This window comes from Ammospiza caudacuta, chromosome 13, assembly GCF_027887145.1.
Source record: "Ammospiza caudacuta isolate bAmmCau1 chromosome 13, bAmmCau1.pri, whole genome shotgun sequence".
NCBI lineage: Eukaryota > Metazoa > Chordata > Aves > Passeriformes > Passerellidae > Ammospiza > Ammospiza caudacuta.
In genome coordinates, this window is record NC_080605.1 from 18,838,824 (window position 1) to 18,864,376 (window position 25,553).

The window sequence follows — 25,553 nt, forward strand, 5'->3', positions numbered from 1 at the left end:
AAAGGAAAAGGAAAAGGAAAAGGAAAAGGAAAAGGAAAAGGAAAAGGAAAAGGAAAAGGAAAAAAAAAGAAAGGGGAAAGGAAAATAATTATGTCAATTCTATCTGTGGAAACCCATGAGCTAGAAATTGTTGTATTTTGTTGTTTCTTCTGAGCAAACCCACAGGTTCCATGAGGAAAATCCCCCATTAGTGCACATCCCCCTATACCTGCTTCCCTGCAAACACAGGACCTTGGGAGAATTTCCTTGGATGGACTGGATGGATTTTGGCAGAGTTGAGCCCTGTGCAGTATTAACTTTATAAGCTACTTGATTTACCCACCACATTTTACAAGAAGAAAGCTTCCCAAACTATTACCAGCTTGATTATTCAGCAGAAAATCAGTTATGAGAAATGAGTGCTGTACCTGCCTCGTTCAGCGTGCTGGTCCAGGGCTTTTTGGCTGTGTTTTCTTGCTCTCTGAATAAAACAGGAGGATCACATAAATATTGGCAGTCCTCAGTGGTGCTTTTTAGCCAGAGCTGAGCCAGCAAACAGCTCTGTCTGTGCCAATTTCTCTCTCAGACTGAATGTGCCCTTGAGGAGCAGGTTCAGCACCTCTTTGTAGTTATAAATGGAATATATTGTCTCATACACAGGGACACAACTTTTACCTAATGGTTTACAGGTTGGGATATTCTTTGCTTCTGGTGGACCCTTTTACTCTTTGTTGGAAACAGAACAAATCAAGAATTCCTTGGAGTTTTTTATTCCTCTTTCCCACCAGAATCAACCATCCTGGAAATCTCTGAAGACCTTGTGAAATTCCCTCCCTTTTGGAAATGGAAGTGTTTGAGATTGTTCTGTGTAATCATTAGATAGATGCAGTCAGTATGGTTTGTAAAATTACACTATAAGATAAAAATGGAATGCAAAGGCTTGAGGCTGTGTCTGGGTTTGCAAATCTCGTGAACAGCTTGCAGGACTCGCAGACCAACAAAACTTGTGAGCCTGGAGAGTTGATCTTGGTGGTAAAAGAAAGGTTAATCTTGATTCAGCTCCCTGATTGATGCTTTTTACATTTCAGAATCCCTCAGGGGAGGATGAGTATGGGAATAAATCACCCAGACTCCATTTTCTTCATGGGGGAAAAAGCCCATTCTTTATTCACAAAACTCCTTTTATCCAGTTTTACAGACCTGGTGTGGGACTCCAACTGGTCAGGAGCTTTCTTGCCAATCACTTTATTGGTCAGTAACAAATTGTTATTCTGCATTGATTGGTCACTCAAACTCTCAGTGTGTACCTGCAGGGAAAGTTGTTTGTGAGAGATAGTTTTCATTTTTCTATCTCAGGTGTAAAACCAGTTTATACAGGTGTCAGTTGTTTTTTACCCAGGAATAGATTGTTATGTTAATGAACTGCTCACACCAGGATTGCTTCCACACGGGAACCTGCACAGTGCCAGCTTGACAAGGCCAGCACTGATTCTAGGAGAGCAGGCCTGGTTTTATGAAGGTTTTCTTTCTGATTTTTCTACCTTAGTGCAGCAGCTGAGGAAGCAGTGAACACACAGCAGCAATGTCAGGGTGCTCACAGCTCCTCCTACACTGGACTGAGCTGAACTGAACTTTGGATTTCAGGAGGACACAGATTTACCCCACATCTGAGCTGCTCTTCTTCCTCTCTCTGTTGCCCCACACTGAGATAGGGCAAGCAAGGAGAAGCGTCTATCACAATCTGTGCTACTTGGATAAAATGAAGTATAGTCAAATATAAAATTTAACTACCTTATCATAATATTTAGTTGCACTCTTTAGAGATCTCAGTGTGCTGGGTTATTGAATCTCTGTAGAGTTTCAAAAAGCTGGAAGCACTTAGCACAGGGATTATCCCAGAACCTGCAAAAATGGGCCTTTAATTTGCTGTTATTTCAATAAATAGGATTAAAGCCCAGCAAATTTATCTACTGACATATTTTTGCTCTTTTGGGAGATAATTTGAAACTTATTTTTCTTCTATGTAGTGTTTTTTTCAATAACCTTGCCCTAAAGATTAATTTCTGTGTATTTTCATTGCTGTTTTGTGTTGGGGGTTTTTTTAATCCCACTTGTGTAATAACACAGAAAAATGGACTCTTGTTACAGTTTTATTCAGAAATGCATCATTTCTGGAGTTTTAAATTCTGTTGGAACATTCCTCAAACTCTGAATCCCTTATGGGATAAATCTCTTTGACCTTCAGTTTTCCTCAGATATCTTTTTATCAGCATGAAATGAGTTTAATTTGTTTAAGCATGCATACTCACACCCTAATGAGCTGATAGCGTTATCTTGATCAGTTCTGGAAATGACTGCTCTAAATCCTGCCAGCCTCATTCAAGGTATGAACCCTTGGATCTGGCTTGGAATTACAGATGAAGTGTATGGTTTCACCCTCTCTTTCCTAAAAATATCCTCTAAAAATCATAGTAATTGTGCTGGAGGAATGTATCCATGAATCTTTGCTGAAGTGTGTAATAGTTTTTTCCTTTAATCATGAGCTCGTAGCTTTTTGTCTCTCAGAACCTTTGAAATTTCCTGGACTTTGTTGCCTTTGAGCTGAGCTGATTTTCTGTGAAATTCTCCTATAAAAGTCTCTCAGAGGTAGAAGAGCTCTGATTAATTTAGTGTGGAGCAAGAGAGCTCAGGAATCTTCAGGACAGTCAGGTGAAAGTAAAACATCAGACCAATGAAAACACAAATGATTTGGAAAATCAGATCCTCCAGGCATAAATTTAGGATTGTTACCTGCTTTGTTGCTCTGGTGAAGACAGTTCAAAACCAGGGATTTTGCAAATGAAACTTTAATTAGAAAATTTTAGTGTCTATTTTCTTAAATGAGAGTGCAACGCCCTCAAAGGGCAGTACAAGAGCTGTTGGTTGAAGAACATAAAAGCACTTTCTTCATTTTATTAATATTCTTTATTCATGAGTGCAACCCAATTATCTTTAGCATTTCTCACACATTACCTTTAAGGGGTTGAATTTTAATAAGAAATTTCTTCAACTTTGTGAGCAAAGGAACAATTCCTGCTGTGGGCAGGTGAAAACAAGAGAAGCCATGGAACTGGGGAGGGATTTAATCTGTGTCCTGTCTGCCTGGGTGCAAAGTTAAACCAAAGGGTGGAACACCAGCAAATGCTCCTGCACTTTGTGTGAAATAAAGTGAAACATCCTTGGGTTCTCACAGAGGCTTCACTGCCCTCGAGTTCAACACTAATTGTTCCTCATCTGCTTGAGCTTCAGGCAGCAGGAAAATTCTGTATTGGTCCATTTGTTCTTACTGAGAACAGCCTCTTGGAAGCTGATGGAATTATTTTGAAGAATCTGAAACAAAACCTGTTGGCTCATCTGGTTGGTTAATATCTGGCTGAACATTAGAACTGGAAAGAAAAAAAGACATTTTGGGAGACATTATGGCTTAATTATATGCATGTCTGGAGTTCTGTGCTAATATATTAAGTCCTAAATGACTTTTTAAAGCAAAATTTGCCAGGTATGAAGCAATAGAGCTTTTCATTAAAATCTGAAGTGTTGTTTCAGGATGATTATGTTTTATTATTGATGGTATAACAGGCTGTAACTTTCAGAGGAGAAACACCTGAAGGGTCTTCTACAGCCCTTCCCTTTTAGATAAATGCTTCATTTTTACATCTGCTGTAGTTATGGCAGGAATGGAGTATGAAAATAATGAAATCTGAGTTGCATTTTTATCCCTCTTGCTGAATCTGCTGGAATAATCTGCTAAAATGCTCCTTAGTGCTGCTAATCCAGGCTTGGGTTGTTGTGTGAGCTCATGGGATGCTGTTCTGGTTGCAGATCTTACAGTGCCCAAGCTTTGGGTCAGGCTCTTCCCCCCTCTGTGAGCATTTCCCTGGAATAAGGGAACTACAGGAACATGAAACTTTGGGGGAAATAAGTTTTTTAAGAGCTGTCTTCTGCCAGAAGTGAAATGATAGAGACAGGAGCACAGGAGGAGGGGAAACACCTCCAGTCTTTCCTTTGCCTTTTTCTTGTGAACATAATTTTAATCATCCAGGAACAAACCAGAGTTACCCAGAGCATTAGGTTTCATCCTAATATTGCAAATTAAGAACTGCCCAGCAGATCTGCAGCCTGTTCCTCAGGGCTTTGCTGGGTGTTGTGCCATGGCTGGCGCTCAGGGAAGGGGGAAAAGCCCCATTGCTACCAAAACAAAAAGTTCACAGGAAGGAATTCAACACTTTCAGTGAAATGGGCTGGAATATCTTCATTTTACCATGCAGAAACTGGATTGCACTTAGAAAATATGACTTTTATATCAGCCCTTTATCAGTTTTAACTTCAATACGTGGCTAATAATTTATTACTTGTAGAAGTAAAAACTGGGAATGTGCTGTACTTCTTCCTCTCCTTGACCTTTTAGGTTTTCATCATTATTTATAGGTTACTGCAATGTATTAAAATAATTTTCTGAACCAAAAAAAGAAGGAGAAAATCTTTCATGGGGAAAAAAACCAAAAGGGACATGCTGAGTGTAATTTCTGTCAGCAGATGTGCCTAATTGATCAAAATAACTGCACACCAGTGTTTGGGTGTGTTTGAAATAAAATTGTTGACCACTGCAAGTTTTAAATAGTTCTGCTATAATTAATGCTTGGCATATGCAGTCCAGTCCCTGAATTCTTTTACAATTTGCTCCTAAAATAAAACACTGTTCCCTCAATGAATTTGTGGCTTAATCAACCTGGTAACTTTACGTTAGTGGCTGATGGAAAGACAGGTGAAAAGCAAATTTCAGGAGTTCTAATAGTAGGCTGAAATAATAAAATACAGAAGCAATGAAATTAAAGGAAGTTAATTAGTGGGATAATAACATGTCTCTCTTATGTAATGCTTCTGTGCCAGAGGAAGTGGTGAAAGTCACAGAGGAGAAACAGCTGGAGGAGAGCTGGGAGGCACCAGGGCTGCAGAGAGAGCTGGAACAGGCTGCAGAACCCCTGGGGAAACCAGAGTTAGGTCAGAACAAAGGTCTCAGTCCCTCGTTGGGATTTCAACATCACAGAAAATCTGCATTCAGCCCCTGATCAAAAGCCATTCTCTGTGGTTTAGGTCCAGGTGGGAGCATCCTGTGTTGTGCTCTCACAGGATTCCCACAGGCTGGGTTGAAATTCCTGATTTCCCCCAAAAAGCAGCAAGATGGGCGTTTTTGCAGGTTCCTACAACACCAGGAGGTGTTGCTGTGGCAGAGCACGAATTAAAAGCTTCAAGAGGGCTGCAGTGCATGGGTGAGGGCTGCACAACGTGGATCCCCTGGGTGATGGGTGCTGTCCCTCTGCTGTTTCTGGGATGTAGGACCAGGGGAAAGGCTTTGAAGTCAGGGGAGATGGGTGCCAGGCAGCTCAACTGCTCTTTTAATTAAATCTGGTTAGGAAATGATTCGATCTTGGCAACAACAGGATCTGCTAATTGTAACTGCTTGTTCTGAATGTGTTACTCACTTGAGTTACACCGGCACTAAATGTTCCTCCTAACATATTTTTCCCTCCCCTGTAACACCATGAATCATGCAGGACTTATTTTCTGTGAGAGCTGGTGCAGCCCAGACCCAGCTATTAGAGGAGATTTAAGTCAAAATCAGAAATATGAGTGATGGTCCAAATTCAGCTGGACATTCAAACACTCAGCTCCTGTCAAGCACTGGTGTTTGTTTGTTTGTTTGAACTCTGTGATTCAGCACATTCTTGGGTTATGTTATGGAACTTACACAGGGTTAAACACTAGAGCGAGTCAGGGTTTGGATTTCTGTCACTGTCCACAGTCCCAGCTACATCACAGAACCTGTTGGACATGGAGCTGTTACAAGCACTTGAGCAGTAAAACCCCCAATATTTCACCAGATATCTATGTTTTTATAACCATGTGCTGGCTAATTTTGTGTGTAACCATGTTGAACTAACTTCTGATCAAATAAGGAAATTGTTACTTGGAAAAGCAAATCAGCTGCCCCACCTGATTGTTTGTGTCCCCAAAGTGTGTGTCAATGGGAGAAGTGGTTTTTTTTTTTAAGGCTTCAGCAATTCTGGATCACTTTCTGTGTCCCAGCAGCCACCAGTGATCAGGAGCTAGCACTGGATTTGGCACTGCCAGGCCAGAGGGGCAGAATCTCCAGACAAATGCAGGTGAATCACCATGCACAGGACCCTGGAGAGGACAGGACCCTGGAGAGGTTTGCTTCATAGTCCAGACCAGGATTTTGTCTGATTTATCATCTCACTGGACCCACTGTAGAGAATTGCCAGAAAAAAAAATTGTGAAAAATAAAAAATCAGATGGACCTATGCATAAACCAGCAGAAATTGCATATTTAATGGGACAAATGTAAATGCCTGTCATCTAAAGCCAACTTATTCCTCTTGTTGGAACATCCCCCTGAATAATCCCCTGCAGTTTCTCTGCTTTGAATCATAAGGTCAATAGCAAGATAAACCCAAGAGATTAATTCCAGTCACGCCATGCCAGTGGTGCCAACAACTGTGCTTTTCTCCACTCCAGCTGTGCAGGAGGGAGGGGAGCAGCTCCTGCAGAAGGCTGGGTTTCATGTCCAGCTGGAAGATGTGGCAGTGCCTGAAGGTGTCCCCAGGCTCCCAATGTCCCCAGGCTGGGCAGGAGGGGTCCGTGCCCAAAGCTGGCCCTGGGGAATGTTCACTCACTGAGCTCTGCCCCATCACAAGGGCATGGGGACCTTGGCAAGTTTTAAGAAAATGGAGTAATGAAAGCTGGGAATCTGATTAAAAACTAATTTAGGCCTTGCTTAATCTCAATGTTTAAATACATTGCCGAAATTCAGGGTGTCAGAGCCCTGTTGGGGATCAGGGGGGCTCTCACTGGGGCCATGAACACTCAGGTGTGAGCACACCTGGCCTCTGGGACCTGCATGGAACTCACTGAGCACCTTCACACCATCCAAAGGCTCAAATTGTACATAACCATCCATTCTGTCCTTAAAGGAGCATTGCTGACCTCTGCAAAGCCCTGTTAATTCCTTCTTGCTGTCCCAAAAGGGGCATCTTCCATTTCCATCAGAAAATGACTCCCATTGCCTCTCTGGCAATCATTCCCCTCATTCTTCACTATTTAAACCTTTGGAGTCTTCTTAGAAGAAGAATTTTCACATTTTCAGAAGCCAATTTTCACATTTTCTACAAGCCTATTTTTTATCTTTCTTCCAGAGAAACCACCATTCAACACAAAATATAACACCAAGGCTTTTTTGATATGGTCAGTAAGCTTGGGCTTTTTTTTTTTTTTATTCCTCATTTTTTATTTTAAATAATTATATGAAAAAGAAGTTTGAAGACTTTTGCTGTCTAGTATGATATGTTTACAGTCTGCAAACCACAACTGCATTTCAAGCAAATGCTCTTGCAAACAGTGTTTTATACAAAGCAGTGCAATTTGTTAGGTACAGATTGATCATCTGGCTACAGGCAAACTTTGAAAGCTGTCACATACAGCAGTTTTATTTTTATTTTAAGCTTGTTACTGGCTTTAAATACAGAATTTGGATTTGTGTCTGTATGCCTGGTGGATGAGCTGTGGATAACCACACTGGTGTGTAGCCCTAAAAGAATGTGTCCTAACGCCTGGCTCAGGAAATTCATTGCAAGAACACTGGAAACTCAAAGGCAAATGAAATAACAAGTGTGTTTGTGCCAACAGAAGCTGTTTGTTTCTCATTCAGTGTTAGGTATTCAGCAAGATGCATGAGTGGTAGAGACAAAGTTTATTCTTAGTAGTCATAAAGAATGAGCATTTATCACTGAATAAACTCTGGCTTTTTTACATTCTCCCAACCTCCAGCTCCACGGGGATTTTTTGGAGCTGGCTTTGTTGGGTTGGCTGCTGCTTATACCTATGCTAGGAGAGAGGATAGCACTGTAACCTGTGCTGCTGTTTTAATTTGTGTATTTTGCTGATGTACACATGTGCACATTTCTGTCTGTGGTTTTGGGAACGGCCCAGACCAGGCTCAGACCCCTGTGTAGATGTGTTTGATGGTGTCTCCAGGCCCAGGTCCCCATGTAGAGGTGTTTGATGTGGTTTCAGGCTCAGTTCCCTGTGTAGATGTATTTGTTATGGATACTAGGCTCACTAACCTGTGTAGATGTGTTTGATGGGGGAGGCCTGGCCTAGGTTCCTGTGTAGATCTGTTTGAGGGGAATATCAGGCCCAGGTCCCCATGTAGATGTGTTTGATGTAGTCTCCAGGCCCAGGTCACTGTGTAGATGGCCCAGGTCACTATGTAGATGTGTTTGATGGGGTCTCCAGGCCCAGGTCCCCATGTAGATGTGTTTGATGGGGTCTCCAGGCCCAGGTCCCCATGTAGATGTGTTTGATGGGGTCTCCAGGCCCAGGTCCCCGTGTAGATGTGTTTGATGGGGTCTCCAGGCCCAGGTCCCCGTGTAGGTGTGTTCGATGGGAGACACCAAGCCGAGTTCCCTGTGTAGGGGTGTTTGATATGGTCTCCAGGCTCAGTTCCCTGTGTAGATGTATTTGATAGGATCTCCAGGCCCAGGTAGGTCTCTGTGCAGATATATTTGATGTGGTTCCCAGCTCAGTTCCCTGTGCAGATGTATTTGATGTGGTCCCAGGCTCAGTTTCCCATGTAGATGTATTTGATGGGGCAGGCCTGGCCCAGTTCCCCATGTAGATGTGTTTGAGGAGAACACCAGGCCCAGTTCCCTGTGCAGATGTGTTTGATATGGTCTCTAGGCTCAGTTCCCTGTGTAGATGTATTTGATGGGGGAGGCCTGTCCCTCCAGGATCAGGCTGTCCGTCTCGTTGAAGGTGTCACTTTCCCCAGCGCGGTTGGCACTCTTGGCTCGGCTCAGCCGCGACTGCAACCGCTCGTGCTCCTTGCGCAGCTCGGAGTAGGAGTGGGAGAAGGTGTGGAATATGGAGGTGGCGGGGAAGGACATGATGAGGATCCCGCTGAGGATGCTGCTCAGAGCCACCATCTGGCCCGGCACGCTCCGCGGCACCATGTCCCCGTAGCCCACGGTGGTCATGGAGATGATGGCCCACCAGTAGGAGGCGGGGATGCTGGTGAATTCCAGCACCCTGCCTGACTCATTCTCAGCCAGGTACACCAGGGGGGAGAAGAGGGTGACGGCCACGCACAGGAAGAGCAGCAGCAGCCCGAACTCCCGCGTGCACTTGCGCACGGTGAGGCCCAGGGTCTGCAGGCCCAGCGAGTGGCGGGCAAGGCGCATGACGTACAGGATCCTCAAGGCACGTAAAACCCGTAGCACCAGGCCCACCTTCTCCAGGTACGTGTTGCTGCTCGGCCTGTCCTCCTCCTCGCTGGAGTCGTCCTCAGAGAAGATGAGGGAGGCGTAGTAAGGGGAAATGGCCAAGAAGTCGATGATGTTCAGGGGTCCTTTGAAGAACTGACACTTGCTCCTGGCCTGGATGAAGCGGAGGCAGAACTCCAGGGAGAACCAAGCCACGCAGATGGTCTCGATGACGAAGATGTAATAGCACTTCTGGGAACACTCACCCTGCCACAAAACAGAGAGGGAAATAAACAAAAGAACAGTCTGTGAGCCGGCATCCAAAAACGCTGAGGGAGAGGCAATATGGATCTGCCTGAGTCACTGGCAGCAGAGATAAACAAAACCAGCTCACAGGTAGTGTGGCAGCTGTCCTTCAGTTCCACAGAGAATATTGAGCACACAAAATAGCTGAACAAACAGCTCATTTGCCTCATTGGTCAGGCCTCATTGTCAGGTAGGCCATGAGGTCTACCTGCCTCATTTTACCCTGTTGCTTCTTCCAACTACTACAATGAAACCCATCTATGTATAAAGTCCTGGCATGTAGGCTGTAAGTTCTGAATGTCACAGACAGGTAGAAAAAATTATAAAAGAGAGGCCTCATAAAATCAGGCATGCCCTATTAAATTAATAGGGCTGTCACTTCTAAATGCAGCTAAGTACTTTGTGAAAGCATCTTGAAAATTAGAGTTCTTTAACACAACAATCTATTTCTAGGGTGAAAAACAAGTGCACCTGTATAAACAATAGGATCTGTCCCATGAGAATCAGTGAAGAAAATATGTAAACAATTCAAGAATAGAGAGATTTGATGGACAAGGAAAATACCTTTTACTAACCAATACAGTAATTGACAAGAAAGTTATAAACAAATTAAAGTTGCCCACGAGGTCTGTAAAAACTGTATAAAATGAGTTGTGTGAATGAAATATTGGCTTTTCCCACATGAAGAAAATGGAATCACGGCAGACTTTTTACAACACCCAATATTTCCCACTTTCTGCTGCGCTTGGGAGTAACAAGTCTTTTTGTGTTACAGAATTGGGCAGCAGAGGTTCCCCCTCAGGAGTGAGTTTTACCCTGCCCAACCCTCAGAACAATTTAGCTCTGTAGCAGCATTTGGGGATTTCTCCTTTCTGCACAGCAAGCTGCTGAGTTCATATTTTACCCCTAAAATGAAACACCACAGAAGCTTCATCAGCCCTGCCAGGGCTCTGCATGCAGGGTCAGGCTGTGGCTCCATTTGCAGTCAGGGCTGGAGCACGCTGATGTTTGCAGAGCTGCTGACTGGGCTTGATGAGATTGCCTGCAATCAGCAGTTGTGTTTTGCAGTGCTCACTCTCTCTGAGCCCTGAATTATTTGTACAAAGCAGCCTGGACTCTGCAAACCTGCCTCTGGTCACCCCAGTGATGGGGCCTCTGAATTATTCATTGCTCCCATCAAGATTTATTTAATTTTTTGTTAGCTGGGCTGAATTTCCAGTACATCTGTTATTTATTTGCCTTTAGACATTTGCAGGTGACATTGCTCTCAGATCATCATGGGGTTTTCCCTATTCCTTCCTTAGGAAATACAAGAAATTTTATTTAACCTGGTTAAAACTTGCTGGTTTTTTAAACCTGGAAGGTTTAACCATTAAGATGTAGGCTTTTGAACTGAGCATGAAATTTCAAGGTGTAGCAATGTAGAGACTGCTTGGGAGATTTTTAATTCTTGCCACCCTCAGTAACTTCAGTATTCCCTATGGAAATTTATATTTACTTACTGAAGGCAATTTATGCTGTCAGCATAATGAGAACATGCTCATTGCCTTCACATGGGGAGATGGATTTCATCCCAAGAGTTTGCATGTGAATGTTTTATATAATAGGAACATTTGTATATATTATGGAATGCACCTGACTTGATTTATATAGAATATCCCTCTCTAATGTCAGTCACTTCAAACATTCTTCATCCTTTTGAATACCCTGGTCAAAAGCAGCAAATATTGAAATAAGAGGGGATAGGGAAGGAAATATCAAGCACCAAAGCCAATTTCTGTTTCTCCCAGTAGTTTTGAGGATTTTTACAGCTCAGTGTTTTACGTTGCTCTCAGAACTGTTGTCCAAAGAACAGGCAGAACACTCTGACTTCAAAGTTCTGTTCTCACCAAAATACTGATGCTCCTGTGTCAATGGGAGATTTCAAAATTTTTTTTGCCACCACATTCCCATTAGTTACTTTCAGTATGGCCCAAATATTCTGATCCATGAAAGCCATTTTGCCTAAATGGCAGAAAAAGAAATCTCTGTGCCACAGCAACTTCTGCACAATTCCTCTTTCTGAACAAACCAGTCACATTTGGATATTCTAATGCTCAACACCTGCCACCACAAACCACAAAAAACTCCCTCCCTTGACCTTACCATCAAATAGAGAATTCTGGGGTTTTATTTCCAGATCTTTGAGTGAAATTTTCACTGAGCTCCTTCTCCTCCTGCTGCAGTTTTGCTCACGGTGGAGTGGGAGCTCTAAAAGCTCCAAGCTGGGGTGGTGCTTACCCTGAGCAAGAGGGGAAGATGAGGTTTTATTTAGAACTGACCACAGCATATTTTGGGAGAGCTTTTTCAACCACACCATCTGACATCAATCTCTACTCATCCTGTCTCTGACTTTGATGGGAGAGTAGTTATGACAGGCCCAGCAGTGAGTATCTAAGTCTTCATACTTTATTCATCCTGCAGATTTACTTTTCAACAATCCAAGAATTTATCAGGATTTATGGAACTTGCCTCCAGCAGAAATTCTGCAACCTGTGATATAAATGTAATAAAATGAGTGCCTGGTATTGATCTTCTGTATGAAATGAGCATTTGGCTCAGCAATGAATGAAACAATATTTTGTGTGTAAAAAGATATATATTGAGTCTGGTGTCTGAAATATTGAGTGGTTTCTTAGATTTATAAACTACCTCAAAGAAGCAAAGGAGTTGTTTCAAACTCCTCTACCACCAGAGACAGTAAAAAAATTCAAGCTTCCTTTTGATTATCCCCTTCTGGTGTATAAGAGAGTGGCTTATTTCCCATGTTCTCTTATGTGCTGGAGTTTATGGTGTTACAGTGAGATTGCTCATTTTAGGATATTTCTGTTAAATTCTCTTTAAACAGGAAAAAAAAGAAGGTAGGTTCATAATAAAAGAGAAGAAGAGCAGTACTGAGTGCAGTTAACCCAGTTCCCTCAACAGCCAGAGGAAAAAAGTGCCCAGGGGAACCCTCCTGGTTTCTGATTTCCACTCACAGAATCCCAGAGTGGTTTGGGTAGAAGGGACCTTAAATCCATTTAAAACCCTTAAACCAGGTTGCTCCAAGCCCTGTCCAACCTGGCCTTGGCTACTTCCAGGGATGGAGCAGCAAAAAGGCAATTTATTCACTAATTGTGAATTCCAGCCAAATGTGCTTGAGATATGTGCCACTCACAAGATAAAAAGAGATAAATTTCCCAGCCTATTGGTTTGCCAGGAAACATTAATTAAAGTGTAATGACATCTAGGATAACAAACAGAATCAGATCCCAGGGTTATGCAGCAGTAGCCTAACTTACAACAGGTATAAATCTCATCTAGTGAAAATAATATCTTTTCATGCATCAATAATTTCAGTTATGCCCAGGGAGACTGAATCAGAATTTCCCCTGCAGAATATATCCCTCATCTATCCATGCTGGTTTCCAGATGCTGCTCACTTTTTTTTTTTAATGTAGACAAGGAAAAACTTGATTATTACTGAATAACTGTAAGACACCACCAAGGAACTCCTCTTGTTCCTTCAGGTTCTGCTCTGTGCTGATCATTTTGTGTCTCACCTTTTTGCTCTCTTAAGACAATTGACAATTAAAATATGCTTTGGAAAACTTGTTCTGAGTCATTACCTGATCCACCAATGAGTTTCCTGCTGCCAGAGATTTACCCCAATACCTTTTGCAGTGGGTATTTACCCTTTATTCCCTCTTAATCTGAAGTACAATCAGGAAAGAAATCCTGTTATTCCCATTATGCTGGGAGAGCAGTGCTGCAGCTGTGTGAGGATAAAATTGGACAGACACCAGCTTTCTGCCCTGGGTGTGATTGACTCTAAGTGGAAATTTATTGGCAGCAGTCTGGGTCTGTTTTCTGTGCTGTGTAATTTGGGATTTCCCACAATCTATAAACAGGCCTAGGAGGTAAAACAAGCAAAACTACAGGATTTCCTGTGATCTCCTTCCTGTGCTTGCCAGGGAGCTCTGCTCGGGGTGGTGTCAGATTCCAAGTGTTTCTTGTGTCAAATAGCAAATAATCCATTGTGTCAAATGATCTGTTCCCAAGTCAAATAGCAAATAATCCATTGTGTCAAATGATCTGTTCCCAAGTCAAATAGCAAATAATCCATTGTGTCAAATGATCTATTCCCAGGCTAAATAGCTGAAGTTTCTCCAGTGTTTGTGGAGCACTTTGCTAATAAGCACAGCTTGATCAGTATCTGGATTATTTCAGAATCATGCCATATTTCCAGAGCTTTGGAGTGGAAATCAATGTGTACCTCAGCACAAGGTGTATGTGCTGCTTACACAGCACACTGGTGAGAAAGGAATCTCGTGTCATTTATGAAGCCAAGCTGACTAAAGTCCTTGAACCCACCTAGAAGGCATAACAGAACCCCTGTTATTCCCAGGGCATGTTTGTGGGAAGCAGCTGGCTCATCATCATCATCAAACAAATGACAAGGGCTGAAGGGATCTGAGCCCTGCTCCTAGCAGGGATTACTCCTGAGGAAAGGCTGCCCTGTGCTCAGTGACCCACACCCAATGGAGCCAGAACCAGGCAGGAAAGGAGCTCAGAGAGCACCTGCTCCATCCTATTGAGTCCTAGAGGAGTTTCCCTGAGCACAGGACCTGCACCTTCTCATCCCCCTGCAGTGGAAGGACAGACAGAATGTCACCGTTCACACCAGGAACGAGCCTGGCTCTGTGGCTGATGCAAGGTCATGGTTCACATCTGCTAAATTTATCCTGGCAGGGGCAGGTTTTGTTTGGCACAGCCAAGCTGCTGCTCAGATGCTTCCTGTGATGCACACACTGCTCTGTGGACAGAGGCCAGGGTCCACCAGAGAGGCAGCAGATGGGATCAGCCTGTCCTGCAGCTCCTGCCCTGCCTTCTGCCAGCCTGTGCTGTCCAGCACTTATCCCAGCAGGACTGCTCTTCCTGCAGCCTGGCCCTTTGGCCAAAACCAGCCAGACCTCTAGGTGCAGGATTTCAAAGTAAAACCAGCAGAAATTTCCCTCTCTAAGCCCAAGGTTAACATTTCCAACCTTTTGCACTTCTCACACCTGGGCAGTTCATCCTGCTCTAGAGCTTCTCCCTCTGTGTGAAAAACACAAACTAATGGGATGGTGTGAAAACAAGCTTTGGTTCTTCCCACAGAGCCAAGGCAGTGGGATACAGGGGAGGCTGAAGTCTGGAGAAGGGTTGGGAAGGGGCAGAGGCAGAGCAATACCTGGGTGTTGGGAGCTGAGCTCCCCAGCTGGCTCCAATGTGTTCTTACCCCGTTGGCAGCAGGAAATGAACAGATACAGGGCAGAAATCCCTTCTGGCCCTTTGGCCAAAACCAGCCAGCCCTCTAGGTGCAGGATTTCAAAGTAAAACCAGCAGAAATTTCCCTCTCTAAGCCCAAGGTTGCCATTTCCTGGGTGGGGGCTGTTTTCCAGCCTTTTGCACTTCTCACAGCTGGGCAGCGCATCCTGCTCTAGAGCTTCTCCCTGAGCAATTCCCTCTGTGTGAAAAACACAAACCAATGGGATGGTGTGAAAACAAGTTTTGATTCTTCCCACAGAGCCAAGGCAGTGGGATACAGGGGATGCTGAAGGTCTGGAGAAGGGTTGGGAAGGAGCAGAGGCAGAGCAAGAGCTGGGTGTCGGGAGCTGAGCTCCCCAGCTGGCTCCAAGCTTTTCTTACCCTGTTGGCTGCAGGAAATTAACAGATACACGGCAGAAATCACTTCTGGCTGGGAAGTGCTGCCTTGGTTAGGAAATGTGGTGCCAGCCTGGGCTCCCTGCATACCTGAGCTCTGGGATGCAGCTGCAGTGCTGCAGGTAGTGCTGAATCACTGCGGCCGCATTGACGCTGTTATTTGAATAATTAAACCACGCTCTGCTGAATCAAATAATGGGGAGGGAGAGCTTGAAAACCCCGTGTTATGGATCACATCAGCTCTTGGATTCATGGTTTCAGCCTGATGCAATAAAATCAGAAGGTTACAGCCTGCTGAGAAAGACTCTAACTTGATTTAGGGAATGATGAGCTTGTTAAAGCAGTGCTGTGTATTCTGAGAACACAGTGAGTTCCCACTTGTTCTACTTGAGGGAAAGAAGCCTGGACTTAGGAAAACAATTACCACAACTACAGCATTTGAGGAAACTGAACTAATATTGGTATTGTATTAATGTGGACATTAGAAAGAACAGAGAAAGGAATTAATGCTCTGTGTCCAACAAATAATTATCCCCTCTGGGGCTGAAGTGTACCTAAAATAAATTGTTAAAATTAACTTTTAAACTTTAGTCTGCAGACACTGTTAGAGTCAATCTGAAGAATCTGGTTTTGATTTAAACCAGTTGGTGACTCTAAAGTGTTGGTGTTAGCAGAAAGATGTGAAAGAGTAAATCTTTCTTGTTTTTCTAGTAAGGAATCTAACAGATTTGTAACTGTGCAGAGCAGTATAGTCAAAATGACAAGGAATTTATCTGGACTTGGAAGGATAGCCAAAACCTGACAGTTTTGCTGCTGGTCAAAGCACTTTGCCTGTTACTCCTTCCTTTCTTTTCTTTTCTTTTCTTTCCTTTTCTTTCTTTCTTTCTTTCTTTCTTTCTTTCTTTCTTTCTTTCTTTCTTTCTTTCTTTCTTTCTTTCTTTCTTTCTTTCTTTCTTTCTTCTTCTTTCTTTCTTTCTTTCTTTCTTTCTTTCTTTCTTTCTTTCTTTCTTTCTTTCTTCTCTTTTCTTTCTTTCTTTCTTTCTTTCTTTCTTTCTTTTCTTTCTTTCTTTCTTTCTTTCTTTCTTTCTTTCTTTCTTTCTTTCTTTCTTTCTTTCTTTCTTCTTTCTTTCTTTCTTTCTTTCTTTCTTTCTTCTTTCTTTTTCTTTTCTTTTCTCACTGCATTGCAAATTCTTCAGAGAAGAAATTCCTTTTTATTGTAACTCTGGAGCACAGGGGGTTCCAAAGGTGGTTAAATCTGTTTTAGTGGGAGATACTGGTGCTAATGAGAGGTGCTGACACTGTGGGAAGGAACTTGGGGGATAAATTAGTTTCAAGCAGAGTTTTCCTGAGATGGAAAAGCAGCATCCATCTTCCCAAACAACATTTATTCATTTATTAATTTATTAAACCCTCACCTGTGCTGAAACCTTGAGGAGAGCCAGGTGAGGGGAGTGAACAGGTTTTTGTAATAATTACAGTCCTGAAAGCAGCAGGAGGGGGAAGAAATCCTGGCTCCCAGTGAGGGCCACGTGCTGGCACACTGCACAGCTGTTGGTGCAGTGCCCAGTGCAGAACAGCTGGAACAGCTGGAACAGCTGGGGGTCCCCAGCATGGCGTGCAAAGCTCGGAGCCTCAGCACTGCTGGGACACAGCCAAGAGAGGATGAAGATAAGGCAAACAAATAATGTCTAATTGTGCTTCCTGAGCCCTGGACACTGGCTTTGGAAAGGCAGGCAGGATCCATTCCCTCCCTGGAGGGCCAGAGTTTGTGCAGACACTGATTTTGTGTGGCAGGGAGGGTGAGCTGGGCACAGATGGGCAGCAGTGAGCTGAACCCCCTCTGTGCCCTCTGAGCTGTGCAGAGCAGGGCTTCAGTAAAATGAGCTTCACCAGAGCTGTACAGAACAGACCCAGTGCTGAACTGGGCAGTTCTGAGTATGAGTGCCTGGGAAATGATCACTGATTGTGTAGGACTCTGAAATCAGAGTCTCAACATGATGGTGAAATTTCCATCTCAAAGCTCCCGGTGTTTCTGGCGTCAAAAAAATGCAGATCCCATAAAGCAATAATTCATAAATATATATCATAAAGCAATAATTCCTAAATATATATAATAAAACAATAATTCCTAAATATTTATAATAAAGCAATAATTCATAAATATATATCAAAGTCCCAAGCTTGAATATTCTGATTTCTGTTGTTTAATGGTTTCTTATTTAACCTTTCTTCAGTCATTATTAATTTAGCTAATTCAGTCCATGAAGCACATAAATAGCTGGGTTTCACTCTGCTGAGCACACCCAGACCAGGAGGTTTTGGTGCTCCAGTGAAGCACATTTTCCTACTTCCCTTGCTAATCAAAATGGTCAGAAAAAAAAATCAGAATTGCACTGGATGCTTGGACAACTTAAGAGAGGGATTGTCTGCAGAAAGTGACCTGATAAGAACCCAGAATAAAGTGCTTGAGCAGATGCAATAAAGCCAAAGCACATCCAGCTTTATTTTGTTCCAAGTAATTTCAAGTCATATGTAAATAGCAGTATATTTATAGATAGGCATGTACATATATGCCTTTATAGTCTTACACTTTAAATGAGCATTACATTTTCTTTCTCTTCATAGTAAGGTGAATAAATTGGGTTTTTCCCTCATAAAGTAAAATTATTCCATTTTAAAGAAAACCTGTTTCTTGGCAGTTTCGCTCAGTGTGCAAGCTAAATATTCTTTAGTATCATATAGAAAACTTCAGCAACATCAAGCATTAAAACACTAATCAGGGCCTCCAGAATAATGGTGAAGAATATAAAAAATAATTTTAAAGTGGTTCTATTTGTTAAGTACTGGTTCTCCTCATTTGTTCTGTTTTCTGGATTCTAAATGCAACCAGAGACTAGAAACATATTCTCTTAAAAGGAACTTGATTTTCACACAATCAAATGATCCCAGGAAAAGAAGATTTTTAAAATGAGTATTCTGTGTTTCAGGATAAAACCTTCATGTGAAACAACAGTGGTTGTAGGTTATGATGATTTTGTTTCATTAAGTCCTATAAAATACCTAAAGCAATTCCAAGCTTTTCAAGTCAGTTAAGAGCAAACACAAGAATTAGTAGTAACAGGGTCAGGGAATGGAAATATCTGGGGGTTCTCTCCCCCCTGACCTTAATTTGCTGCCTTCCTGAAGGACACACCTTGCTGCAGCCTTTCTGCTGAGTCATTTCTCCAGAGGATGCCAATTTTAGGGACTCATTAAATGAAACATCTCATGCCAAGGGAAGTCCCAAGAGTACTTCAAAGTGCTCTCCCTCTCCAGGCCCCTCTGCAGTGGTTTTATCTCAGAGTTTTCTGGTGTAATGATGGTTTTTCCCTTTGGGTTGGATGTGCTGAGCAGTGGCTGTTTCAGTGATCCTGATTATAACTCTTATGTGGGACTGGGACTTTTGGGGGGCTTTGATGGAACTTCTGTCCTGTCTCTAGTGGGATGATCTGAATTTCTTCATTCGAGGGTAACACTGGTGAATTTTGTCACTTCAGCTTTCCTACCCTGTGTGCCTGGTCTCCAGTTCACATTTGCAGTTCTCTCAGGCTGCCTTTTCAGATCAATAACAGATTTTCTCAACTTTAAATATGCCTTTTTTCCTTTCTCTACATGCTTTGATTACTGCACATTGATGATATTAAATCTGTTCTTAAAGACAGTTTGGTGAAAACTGTTTGGTAAAAACAGCTCCATAAAGAACTGATGCAAATACGATGGACAAGGATATATTTCCACTGGTAAATGTGATAATTCTGTTGTTTCATTCTTAACTAACATAACCTTGTTACTGATGACTCCTCTCTCCTTAGTCTCACAAATAATAAAACCTTTTGTATATTCATTTCATGGTCAGACTCAAATTTGATCTCACCAGAGCTGTTCCTTTACTACTCCACATTTTTGCTGAACTTTTTGCTCACTCTTCACCTGGGACTGTTCCCTCTGGGTTGGCATTCTCATCATGTCCACATATAATATAAATGTTTGCCCAAATCTGGGTGGGTTTTTTTTTCACGAGGAGGCTCCTAAATGTCATTTGGCACATTCTGGGGTGTGTCAGTGATAACAACTCCTCCTTTATTTCTCTGTCAGCTGCATGCCCGACCCCAGGCTCCCCCTGCCATCCATCCCCTCTGCTGCCCCGGGCGCTGGCTCCTTCCCTCCCCTCTGGTTGCCAGGGTGACTGGGTTTCCCTGATGCAGATGCTCTCTCCTGGCTCCCTGCCATCCCTCTCGCGGAGACACAGCCGAGTTTTCACTTGCCCGAGCACGCTGAGGACTCCTGGCTGCTCTTCTGCCTGCTCTTTCCTCCCTTCTGAGCAGACCTGGCTCAGCAGCTGCTGCCAGGACCAGGGATCTGCTGTGCCTGCAGGGTGGGATCAGCAGCCTCTGAGCCAAGTGAGTCAAGTGGAAGTCACCTTGCATTATTTCTTTATTTTTCCTCCCTTTTTTCTCGGCTTTTTTTTTTACTCTGATCCATCCTGAGCTGGAGTCCAGCCACTTTTCACTCTCTTAATGTGGCTGTGGTGAGGAGGAACAAGACCCTAGAGTGGTACACATGCAGCAGAGGTAAAGCCTTTTTTGTCTGTTTTTCAGAATGGTTAATATGGATAAATTCAATTTCCAGTGTTAGTGACATTGGGAAATGGATCCTTGCAGTAATTTTAGGGATATTTACCTCAGAGCTTTTGCCAAGCTTTAACTCAAAAGTGATTAAACCTCACAATAATCTTTGCATTCAGGTGTGGAATTTCAGGTTGTTCAGAAACTTTGTGAAGGAATTTGACTGTTTTCTGTCACTGAGCAAACAGATATTGAATCATCTTTGTGTTCAGCCCTAAAAGCAAAAATTCCAGGTCCTGCATGCTTGTTTCAGGTTGCTGGTAAATGTGGACCCATCTTGGAATCACTCTCTGAGGTCTGCTCTGAGTTACAAATCAACAGAGAGTTGATTTTGCTAAGTATGACTCAGCTGCAGCCAAGAACTCCTAATTGGAGTCAATTAACTTCATGGAGCTATTTGTCCAGCTCTAGTTAAAATGCTCTTTTGAGATGCCAGTAAGAAAATCTTAGTTGTTGCAGGCTAAGAATTTAGGGATGGAAATTTAAGGGATGCCAAAATTGCTTGTCAGTAGTTCAGATTTTCTGCTTTTCCACAAGGCATGAGTATTTTGTCTCATATATTCCCCTATTTTTCCTGTGGCAGAACATCACATAATTCATAGAAAGGGACTTTTAATACTCTATATTCTGGGGCACAATGACAAAATGCATTGGGCTGGTGCTGTAAGTGTAAATTATGGAATGTTTCCAAACATTTGGACAAATGTGGTCCTTTCCTCAAGTTCATCCTTCATCTTCTCCCCTGCACTTCCAACAATCCATCTTTTGAGCTTGTTTTAATGCAGTCTGCTTGTTTTTAAAGTGCTGGTATATATGCAAATCTCTAAGTAGTAATGTCATCCTTGTTTTACAGGAAATCCAGGAGCAGCAGCTTCACTGCAGCTCCCAGACACACTTATAACCCTCAGCATGCTTTTCTTTCTAACTCAGTAATTTATTTTTTAAAACACACAACCCCTTACATGCAGCAGAGCTCTGCTCATGTCCTGGGCCCTTTACATGGGATTTATTTATCAAAGCTTTTCCTGCAGTGGTTGGGAAATGAAGATAAAAAGGCACTTCCATTAACAAAGTTAGTAGGAAGCACTTGCTGGAGCAGAGTTTGTAATGTTTGTACACGGAGCTGGAAGAAGGATGTTCTATATTTAAAGTACTTCCTTGGAAGAAGCATTGGAAGAGTGTTAACAGCTTTTGCTGTGAAAACAGTTTTTCCTTTTTTCAGCCAAAAAGTAATAGAATAGCTGGGGAAGGCTGCAAGAGCACCAGGCTTATTCCTGACAGGCTGGAGCCTTCCTTAGCAAATGAAAACTAATATTCAAGGGGTTAAAAAGGAACAGGTCATTATCTTAAATTTCAGCCTCCTGTGCAGTCCTCAGTTTTATCCAAATACATCAAATATCAGGATGTATTTTAACCATGACAAGGCTGCTTTGACCAGTAAAATAAATACAGATTTTTGTCTTGTGCACACCAAGCTGTGCTGTAAATGTAGAAATGACTTTATTCATCAATATGTGACACTCTGAGGAGTGTCTTGTCTTACAGCAGGGGTTGGGGCAGGGGGTTCATTTGACACAGATTTCCTCAGCACTTTTGGAAGGGCAATTTGCAAATGAAGTGCAGGATTCATTACAGAGATTAGTCAAGGTTATTTGATGAATTTGGACGTCACCACATCTGAAATAACTTTGGATTCTTACTTTTCCTCTGGTCTATTATTACAAAAATAAATCTTTTAAATACTGAAATATTTACAGTAATGTTATAGAGAAGATCCTTCATGTGTGATACAGGCTTGATTTATTTGCCCTGAATTAATGTGGATGAGTTTTTTGAGAAGGGTTTAAGGGCAGTTAGCAGTTCAGATAGTGCTTGGTATTGCTCCTACACTATGTACATATATATGGGGCAAACACAGAATTCTCTTAGCATGGAATTATGATTTTTTGGAGGCACAGCTTTTATGCATCAGTATGTGCAAAAATACTTCATCTGCCTCTCATCCTTCAATCTTTATGCAACTACTGAAATGTAACATATAAAAATTAATGAATATTTCTCCCTCTTTAAGCATCTGACAGTTTTATCACAAGGGAAGACACCCAGCTGTTTTAAAAGTAAAGACGTCAGAGGAAAATATTTCTGTAGCTAATGTGTCCAAAGGAAAGATTGCCTGTAAATAGAGAGTGAAGCATCTTGAAAACTCCACGATGTCAGTTTGAGAGTCAGTGCTAACAACTTAATCTTACCCTGGCAGCTGCTTCTCAAGAAGGGAAAATCACCCTATACTGGAGAGCTGAAATATCTGCTCTGTCCAAAAGCTTTCTTGTATTCTAGCTAAAAATTAGTATAATATTTGTTCCCATTATTCTTAATATGATATCACTTGAACATGATGGAACTATTTTGAGCCATAGCTGTGTTTTCTGTCCCAGTTCTGTGGGTAGACCAGTTAGGAAGGACTGACTTACCCTGTCTTCTTCAGCTCTCAAGTCTGGCATTGTGCTCACGCAAAGGCTGACAGCTGTGGTGGCCACAAAGAGGATGGAGAGACAAGCAAAGACTTTGCCTGGCAGTCCCGACTGGGGATTTTCCACCATATCTCTGAGCCTGTTCATGAACTGCCCAAACCTGGTTTTCTCATCCAAGACACACGAAGCCTCCTTGCTCCTCCGGAGCTCTTCTTCTTTGCGGATCTCGGCCAGCTCCTGCAGCTTCTGGAAGAGTTTCCGAAAGCAGCAGTTCTCCAGGTTGGATTCCTCGATGCCCCAGTACCTGAGCTCCTCCTGGAAAGACAAGGCACACATGTCTCTCAAGAGCATCAGCTTCCCTGCTGCGAGGAAGCTGACAATCATCCCGAAAGCGTTGGGGTTCCTGTCAAAGAAGAACTCGTGGGTGTCCTCATCGTAATCGTCACACAGCTGGATGATTTCTTCATAGCTGCTGCAAAGCTTCAGTTTGCTCAGTCTGGTCAGGGGAAACTCGTCCAAAGTACTCCAAGGCAGCAAGTATTTGATGCCCCCAACGTTGATCATGATCTCTGTCTTCAGGTCGACTGCAGACACTTGGTCAGGGTGGTGAATCCTCCTGGCTCTCTGGTAATGGACCCCCTTGACAGAAGGGGTTTCCACACAGATGGGAAACAAGTGGCTCAAGGAATTGCAGGAGTTGTAGCTAATGTTGCTATAGTCTTGGTCACTGCCTCTGGAGAGAATAGGCATCTCTAAGAGTTCTCACCGGGACATCCAGAGCGGCATCAGAGCAGGGGGATCTGTCAGCCGGAGGACACAGGGAGGAGGAGAAAACATAGCAGGGGTTACTGCCAGAGAAAAGGTGTCTCCAGCCACTTTCCTCAATCAGGAAATCAATGAGTGCCTGTTTGGTAAGTAAAAGTCACCTCTGTGCCTCTCCCCGAAGCCTGCAGCCCGTGAATGAGCTTTGCTTTGCTGCCTCATTGGTTGTCTGGCAACACAGGCACGGAGCGCAGCTCCAGCCTCATTCATAATTATCACCGAGCCTCGGGAGCTGCAAATCCGAGCGGGAACACCTCGGGCTCCTCTGCGAGCAGGTCTGGGCACCGTTACATCCTTATTTTATCCTTATTTTCCGGTCGTTGTCGCTTCGCTTTCTTATTTCTATAAACCCCTAACCACGGGCTAACTCAACTAAGCTGCTTAATAGTTATTAGCGACAGAGTGGGCAATTACCTGCCATCAGCTGGATGCGAAGTTCTAATTGCTTTAACGGGACTGCTCACATCGTGATTCCTCTGCTCTCGCTGCACGCCCGTTCTGCCTCTCGGGGGGATTGCAGGGATTAAAAATGCCTTAAATTCTGTCTAAACAGTGACTGTTCTGGTCAACCCCACCTCGTGCCAAATTGCTGAGAAGTTAGAGAGGAATCTTTGCCCACCTCGGAGAAAACTTTGTTATAAGCAGGCAGAAAGTGTTTTCTCACCTCGGAGAATTTAACACTCCTCTCCTGCTTTCAGTGACAAACCCCTGGTCTTGCCTATAGTCCCTAGAGATTAAAAACCCGGTTTTTACCCCAAGACAGCGAAGCGCAAACTGCGAGGAAAGTTTCTTACCGGCGGAGCAGGCGGGAGCGGGGCTGCCCCGCAGGTGATGCTCACCTGCCGCACCCGGCAGCGGCTCCCGGGGGCATCGTCCGGCTCTGCTCACATGGAAAATCCCTGGAGCCCTCCGGAGCTCTTTTCTCTCCTTCCTTCTCCTCTTTCCTGGAAGGGGAAAGCAGCCGTGCGTGTGGATGTAACATATGTTGTGCTAAGGGATCCTCCCGAAGGTGTCCTGAGCTGCAGATCCTCTCCTGGGCTGTGCTGGTGGAGGATGCTGAGGAAGAGCGGGTGGATGCTGCCCTCTCCCCGTCCCTCCTCTCCTCCCTGCCCTCTCCCTGTCCCTCCTCTCTTCCCCCGGGACTGTCGATGTGGTCCTGGAAGAGGAGGGGAGAGGGAAGGGGGAAGGGCTTAGCAATAATCTCTCCAGCATCCCTCCGTGTATCCAGCAGGCAGCAACTGGGGAAGAACACGGAGTACAAGTCCCCGGCTAATGAGGTTTGATAATCAGTAAATTCTGGCAAATCTACTTAATAAAACAATTTCAGTGTCTATTAACTCCTTCCATCATAGTCATGCTACAGTCGCTTGGGCTGGAGAAACCACTTCAGTTTTCCAGCAGCACTTTCCATGACCTGCATCCCTCTCAGAACTGGGGTTTGCTCTTTAATATCTCTGGATGGAAAGGGAAATTTGTGGGGTCCGTGCATGCTGTGCCTCAGCATTCCTTTGGCTGTTAGGAAAATGCTTTCCTTCCATAAAAGAAGCGACCTCTAGCTTGTAAAGCAGAGGTCTCTTTTCCAGATCTGCAGTGCTTTTCCAACAGCCAAGAACTTTTTCCTTTGCTCTTTACAGGTGATGGGAAATCAGACCTTATCATTAATCCAACCTTATCAAACCTTATCATTAATCCAGCCTTACCAAACCTTATCATGCTTTGCTCATGCATGGCTGTAGGGAGTTGAGCTTGCTGTAATGCTTTTAGGTTCTGCAGTTGGGATGGCACAGATTTCACACAAATTCTGCTTGCTTTCACACAAATTGGCCTCAGTCAGAGGGTCCAGGAAACCTGGGGTCGGGTTCTGTGGACAGGTCCCTCCTGTGGGGCTCCCCAAAAAGCCTTGGCTCTGTCTGTAGCCAGCAGGCTCTGAGGTGAATCCTGTTTTCAGAGCAATGTGTGAATCTGTGGGGTTTAAATGCCACACTGGGAGTGTGAAGGTCACCAGGAGAAGTGAGATGGGCACAAAGTGCAGGTGCTGGTCACCCCTGTGAGGAGTGAGGGGCTGCTGGAGCCCTGAGCTGCTGCTCCTCAGCTTTTCTCAGCTCTGAGCAAGGCTGTGGCACAGCCTGGGACAGGGAGCCTTTGCTGATTGGGCTTTTGGGGCACATCTCTCCAGGCCCACGAGGTGCCCACAAGATTAACTTCTTATCAGGCCTCACCTCTGGGGTTTTCATTCAAAGCCTAATTATGCCATCCACAGAGAAAGACCAGAG

At 43.6% G+C, this 25,553-nt stretch overlaps 1 protein-coding gene across 1 annotated transcript; it reads right to left on the reverse strand.

Moving 5' to 3' along the window:
- Positions 1-8,777: 8,777 nt before the first annotated feature.
- Positions 8,778-23,208, reverse strand: KCNG4 (potassium voltage-gated channel modifier subfamily G member 4). Its single transcript, XM_058813737.1, has 2 exons — positions 22,459-23,208; positions 8,778-9,563 (listed from the first exon to the last, which is right to left on the reverse strand). Exons 1-2 carry the CDS (start codon positions 23,206-23,208, stop codon positions 8,778-8,780), a joined length of 1,536 nt encoding a protein of 511 aa, XP_058669720.1.
- Positions 23,209-25,553: the final 2,345 nt, after the last annotated feature.